Source organism: Giraffa tippelskirchi, chromosome 4 (genome assembly GCF_054371585.1).
Source record: "Giraffa tippelskirchi isolate mGirTip1 chromosome 4, T2T-mGirTip1v1.2.pri, whole genome shotgun sequence".
NCBI lineage: Eukaryota > Metazoa > Chordata > Mammalia > Artiodactyla > Giraffidae > Giraffa > Giraffa tippelskirchi.
Genome location: NC_137278.1, coordinates 47,637,610 through 47,644,124, shown reverse-complemented (window position 1 = coordinate 47,644,124; position 6,515 = coordinate 47,637,610). Strand labels below are relative to the sequence as shown.

General features: G+C 40.9%; 1 protein-coding gene across 3 annotated transcripts; it reads right to left on the bottom strand.

The window, feature by feature from the left end:
• Nucleotides 1-294: 294 nt before the first annotated feature.
• On the bottom strand, nucleotides 295-5,855 carry LOC145544910 (lithostathine). Of its 3 annotated transcripts, none has more exons than XM_081588294.1 (7): nucleotides 5,764-5,855; nucleotides 3,124-3,416; nucleotides 2,720-2,827; nucleotides 2,052-2,170; nucleotides 1,703-1,840; nucleotides 873-999; nucleotides 295-589 (listed from the first exon to the last, which is right to left on the bottom strand). In XM_081588294.1, exons 3-7 carry the CDS (start codon nucleotides 2,793-2,795, stop codon nucleotides 522-524), a joined length of 528 nt encoding a protein of 175 aa, XP_081444420.1. In that variant the 5' UTR covers nucleotides 2,796-2,827; nucleotides 3,124-3,416; nucleotides 5,764-5,855; the 3' UTR covers nucleotides 295-521. The 3 variants fall into 3 exon arrangements, with proteins under 3 accessions (XP_081444420.1, XP_081444421.1, XP_081444422.1); XM_081588295.1 differs by having other exon boundaries at nucleotides 3,124-3,408; nucleotides 5,764-5,828; XM_081588296.1 differs by having other exon boundaries at nucleotides 3,124-3,436; nucleotides 5,764-5,813.
• Nucleotides 5,856-6,515: the final 660 nt, after the last annotated feature.

Below are 6,515 nucleotides of genomic sequence, written 5' to 3'. Positions count from 1 at the left end.
TACTTCAGTAAGTACAGTTCTAAACATCATCACATACCTTAAGACTGGTTTCCTTATACCATCAGAAACCTGTCTTGGGGGAATGTGTGAGCAGTACTGTGAATCGAAGAGCAATGTCTTTATGTGTCTACAGCCCACATACTACAAAAGTAATGGTGATGTACTTAACCACAAATATGTATATATGGTTATTTCCCCAGGAACCTGGGTGAAATGAGGCAGAGACTGACCAAAAATTCTTGACCACCCACTTCATCTTTCTCAATTTGTCTATGAGAACAAAGCAGAGAGGACAGGCAATTGAAGACTATTTTTATTGTGAACCTTGCAAAGTCAGGTTAGGGAACACACAAAAGAGACTGAATTGAGTCTGGGGAGGAGGGAAGGTCAGAGTGAGGTGGTTAGGTTGGGGGTGTGAGGAGAATATCCCCTTCCATAGTCGGTCTTAATCCCTGGTTCCAAGTTCATGATGAGTTGCACACCAGTTGCACACCAGTCAGGCTGCTGACTTCTCATCTGATCTAGTCCTTGAACTTGCAGACATAGGGTAAGCTCATATAACAGTTATGATCGCTCCACTTGAGATATCCTGGAGAGACAGAAGAGCTCAAGTCAATGGGGCTGGTGGAGCTTGAGAACCCAATGGAGAGGAACCCCAGATTCTGGTTTAGGCTTCGAAGGCACTCCGTCATCTTCACCAGTGTCCTATTCCATGGGAAGAGGATAGAAAGAAAGAAGAGATGAGAGGGAATGGGAGCAGACAAGCCAATATTACAGTTCCAGCCCAGGATGATTCCCTGAAGACCAGACCCAGAAATGGCAGGTGAGGGGATGGAAAAGGCTGGACAAAAATGACCTTCTGTGTTTATTACCTGAGCTTCTTGACAGACTCCCACAGTAGCCAGGGCTTGAGATGGCAGCAGGATCTGTCTCCCAGGCAACGTAATTGAGCACATCATTGCTACTCCATTCCCATCCACCAGCATTGGGCTCAGAGCCCTGTGGAGGAGAGGATGGAGTTGAGTGAGATAGAAAGGCCTTTAGAATTCTCCTGGCCTGATGGTGTCTGTTGGAACAATTGATTCCCCTCCTCAGCATCACGGAATTAGCTCTGCTGTTCAAGATGAGGCCCTACAGCTCTCCTCTGGGAAACTCTCTCTAACTCTATCGGCTAATTTCATAGCCAATAATCACAAAGACCAATTAAATGTCTCTGAGGAACATGGCCCTATCTGAACTACACTTGGGGTGCATTTATGTTTACCTTCTGAATCTCCAAGATAGTGTCTGTTTTATAAAAGGGAAAACGGCATTAATCCTAAATGTTCATTGATGTGATAAGCACAGCATGTGCAGACTCAGGGAAGCATAATGAACTGAATTACAAGGTTTGCAGTGTGAACTGTGCAAAAGCTTGACAAAAGGCAGATGTGATAAGCACAGCATGTGCAGACTCAGGGAAGCATAATGAACTGAATTACAAGGTTTGCAGTGTGAACTGTGCAAAAGCTTGACAAAAGGCAGATTAACTTTAGTTGGGGACTAGGGACCTGCACAGGACTAAAGGCTCTCACCTTCCCTAGTTATCCTGTGAGCTCCAAAGATCTCTCAGGTATTTTCTGGGCTGGCAAAAGGGGACAAAGAGGGACGTGGGTGGCCATAGCACCTTTGGAAGTAACAGATTAGAGAGATGTAAGTGTACCTCTGTGGGGTCATGGAGCCCAATCCAGATGTCTGATTGGGTATTCAAGTTGTTCTTAACCAAGGAGGCCACGAAGGATTCCTCAGCCCCACTGAGCACAGACACAAGATGTCCTGAGGGCCTCTTCTGGCAGGCAATCTGTGTGGGGAACGGAAATACACAGGAGGAGCTTGAGACACCACTAGGGGAAGGGAAGGGCCAATGCAGGTGAGAAGGGGTGTGTTTGCAAAACATGAGTTTCTCATCCTCATCCTCAGGAAACTCTTGAGAATGGAGACCCCCTGGTCCCCAAACCCAGTCTCTGATTTGCTTCTGCTTATCTCCCCTAACTGCAGATCTCAACACTCACATCTGCATCCATCCAGGTTTTGGGTGTTTTAAACAAGGCATAGCAGTAAGACCTATAGGCCATGGAACCTGTGGGACAGCTGATCCGTGCAGAGGGCAGTTCCTTTTGAGAATTTTCCCCTGGAGAGGAAGAAATAAGGGAGAAGGATGTGGTGAAATGGAGAGAAGGGATTTGAGGGGGAAGGTGACCTTGGGGAATATTTATGAGGCCAGGGCTTGGGGCGGTGATACCAAACTTCTGACTGCCTCTCACCATTGCCAACACTCCAGGATTTTTTATAAATCATGAACTAGACCTACTAATTGGATGATGATCTCTCTTCTTTTTATTCATTGTCTTTGTTCAAAAGTCCAATCCTTCTCCTCTGAGTTGATAGATCCTCCAATCATTTTCCTTCTACTCATTTTATTAATGACACTCTATACTTTCCTCCTTCATCTATGCACATAAATTACTGAGAAAATAGAAATCACCTCATCCTATTGTTACTGAACCACTGGGATGCTTCCCACCACTGGTTACCTGAAGGAAGGAGTGATGACTCAGGAATCCAGGCAGTTATGTTGTGTGGGGATATCCCATTACCAGGGGAGGCACAGGAGCTTTTCTCCTCTTCTTGGCCCTGAGCAGACACTGGGAACCCAGGGCTAGAGTCAGAGAAATCTCACCTTGGACCTGAGACAGGAGCATCAAGCAGGATAGCAACATCCAGGACAGTCTGGGGAGGCCCAGGGAAGGCAGCATTGTGTCTGCGAGGTGTGGAGGCACCTAGAGAACTAAAGGAGGGTGGTCAGAGAGAGGGTGTGAGAGACCCCTTGTTGTACCTATTGTCTTTTGCTCCATCTAGTCCCCTAGGTATAAATCCATCTTGGTAGCATCCCTCCCCTTACATGGTGCTGGAAAGAATTAGAAAATCTATACATCTTAGTGCACTTGAGATCTCCCAAGTCTGGCTTCCCCTGGTCTCAGAGCTCCCATGTTCTCTGAGGACAAGGATCCTGGTACACCTTCCCTGAAATGTGCAAGGTGAAACCCCTGTCATGGGTCTCATCTAGTCTCAGCTCCCACTTACCTCTCTTGCAGGGATCTGCACTGGCTTGTCAGGGCAGAAAAGATTGGGCTTTTATAAAAAGATTTGAGGGAGGGGCACTGAAATGAATAATGGGAAAAAGGAGCCAGGACAGGGGACAGGGGGACGTGTCTGGCTTTGATTTGTGGAGATTTCCACCACAGGCAGGAGATCCTTCCAAAGGCTGGGAATTGCCACAGCTGTTGCTTCATTTTCTTCATCAGATCAGTAATTTCCCAGGAACCAGTGATGTTTGTGCTTTTTTCATCCTTGCCCAGTTATCTTGGTCTGTAAAACTTACAGGAATGAAGGAAACCTGGTGGCATGAATTCTGATGTTTAATAGTTTAGAAAATATGTGACATTGGAGAGTTCAATCTGCCAAGAACTGACTCTTGTTGGCATATATATGAGTTTCATCAATCCTTGTCTTTTAAGATTAAAGAAAAACAAATTATTAAGTAAAAGTTGGGGGAGTATAACTTTGGAAAGAATTATTTGAACTAATGAGTCTTTGTGTGGATCACAACAAACTGGAAAATTCTTAAAGAGATGGGAGTACCAGACCACCTTATCTGTCTCCCAAGAAACTTATATGCAGGTCAAGAGGCAACAGTTAGAACCCAACATGGAGCAATGGACTAGTTCAAAATTGGGAAAGGAGTATGTTAAGACTGTATGTTGTCACCCTGCTTATTTAACTTCTATGTAGAGTAAGTCCATCATATGAAATGCCAGACTGGATGAACCACAAGCTGGAATCAAGATTGCCAGGAGAAATACCAATAACCTCAGATATGCAGATAATACCACTCTAATAAAAGAAAGTGAAGAGGAACTAAAGAGTTTCTTGATGAATATAAAAGAGGAGAGTGAAAAAGCTGGCTTAAAGCACAATGTTCAGAAAACAAATATGATGGCATCTGGTCCCATCACTTCACGGCAAATAGATGGGGAAAGAATGGAAACAGTGGCAGATTTTATTTTCTTGGGCTCCAAAGTCACTGAGGACAATGACTGCAGCCATAAAATTAAAAGATGCTTTCTCCTTGAAATGAAAGTTATGACAAACCTAGACAGTATGTTAAAAAGAAGAGACATAACTTTGCCGACAAAAGTCCTTCCATCTAGTCAAAGCTATGGTTTTTCCAATAGTCATATGGAGTGTGAGCATTGGACCATAAAGAAGGCTGAGTGCTGAAGAAATGATGCTTTCAAACTGTGGTGCTGGAGAAGACTCTTGAGAGTCCCTTGAACAGTAAGGAGATCAAACAAGTCAATCCTAAAGGAAATCGACTTGGAATATTCACTGGAAGGACTGATACTGAAGCTGAAGCTCCAGTCCTTTGGCCATCTGATGCAAAGAGCCAACTCACTGAAAAGACTGATGCTGGGAAAGATGGAAGGCAGGGTGAGAGGGGACGACAGAGGATGAGATGGTTGGATGGCATCACCGACTCAAAGCACATGAGTTTGAGGAATCTCAGGGAGATAGTGAAAGACAGGGAAGCCTGGCGTGCTGCAGACTATGGGTTTGCAAGGAGTTGGACATAACTTAGTGACTTAAATACAACAACAACAATGGGGGAATTTAGCAAGCATGAAGAATGTGAGCTCAATACAGAAATTCTCATAGAATTGTTATATTCCAACAAACGTAATTTTAAGCAAGTTACTATTTTAAATAGGAAGAAAAATATAAAATATATAAGAATACATCTGATAATGGTAGTCGAGATCTCGTAACAATTTTTTCAAGCTATAAAGAAGAACGAAATACATGCTGAAATTAATCATGTTTAGAAAGAAAGTTTTGATACCTTTAGGATGTACTTTGTTCCTGTATTGATTAATGGGAGTGCAATTGGAATACTAACAGAATTTTCCTGGTAATCTGATGAACTAAAAATTTATAGGAAAAATAAGAATAGTTAACACATTTCTGAAGAAAAACAGTGAAGAATTTTATTTGGCCATGATTCAAAACTTCCTACTATAAAGAAGTACAACTGCAGGGAGAGCAAACTTGAGTAGTGTAATAAAAGAGAGAGCCCAGAAACATACTTATTTTATGCGGAAACGGGAAATCTGGTGGGTCATTGCCGATCAGAAAGTATAAGCTAAAGGATTTGGTTTTAGTGGTTAGCCATATGGACAAAAATAAATCAGATTCATATCCCTTAAAATAGAAAAAATAACAACAACAACCAAAATGAAACAAAATCATTCCAGAAGAACTGATGTGAAATGTAAAAACCAGCATTTTAAAACTTTAGAAGAGAATATTTTAAAAATACGTTTTTGACTTTGATTTAAGAAAGCATGTATTAAACAAAAGCACAAATTATATAATAAAATATTGCTAAATATGACCACTTTAAAATAAAAATAAAATAGCAGTTAATATGTAAAAATGCTTTGTATTATATATAAATATCTGACAAAGAATTTATTTCTAGAATATGTTTATGACAGTAAAAATCAACAAGAAAAAGAACAATATATTCATCAGAAGAGTGAAAAAACATAAGTATGCATTTCACTGAAGAAGAAGAAAAGTGATCAATACATATATGAAAGTATGTCAACTTCATTAGCAATCAATTAAATTAAAATCAAAATGAAATATAATTTCACCCCCTACCTGATTGCTGCTGGCGGCAGTGCAAATTGATAGAACCCTTTGGGAAAACTGGAATTTTCTTGCATGCTTAGTTGCTCAGTCATTTTCAACTCTTTGTGATCTCATGAACTGTAGCTCACCAGGCTTCTGTCCATGGAATTTTCCAGGCCAGAATAATGGCGTGGGTTGCCATTTCCTATTCCAGAGGATCTTCTGGACCCAGGGATGGAGCCAGCATCTCTTGAGTCGCCTGCATTGGCATTTTCTTACACCCAGATTATCCACTTTTAGGAATATACAGCTTGCATATAAATGCCAGGTAGAATGTATACACAGGGTGTTAATAGCATCATTACTTATAATGGTAAAAAAAAAAAAAAAGAAAAGCCAAATGTCCATTAACAGGAAGCTGGATGAATAGTTTGTGGTTTAAATAAGCAATATATCTGAGTGAAACTGAGAGAACCACAGTAACAGGCATCGGCATGGTTTAACCTCAAAGATATAGAATAGGTTGAGAAAAAGATATCAAAATATAGAAGATTACAAGCTGTGTAATTTTGCTGTTTTAAACATGAAAAACAAAAATTAAAAAAGGATTATGTGTGATTTAGGCATAGTTACACATATTAAAATATTTTAAGAGGAGGGAAATGATAAACTCAAAATTCTGAATTGTTACCTCTGAATGAAGGGAGAAGAAAATTGTTGGAACTGGACACAGAAAGCTTTAAATATACTAGCAGTTTTGTACTTTTAAAATATAGTAGTAG

Coding starts and splice junctions, on each gene's coding strand:
- LOC145544910 (XM_081588294.1), bottom strand. CDS start 2,795: ATGCTGCCTTCCCTGGGCCTCCCCAGACTGTCCTGGATGTTGCTATCC. Junction 1,000..1,702: donor GGCTCCATGACCCCACAGAG/GTACACTTACAT, acceptor TCTCCTCCACAG/GGCTCTGAGCCCAATGCTGG. Junction 590..872: donor GAGTCTGTCAAGAAGCTCAG/GTAATAAACACA, acceptor CTGTCTCTCCAG/GATATCTCAAGTGGAGCGAT.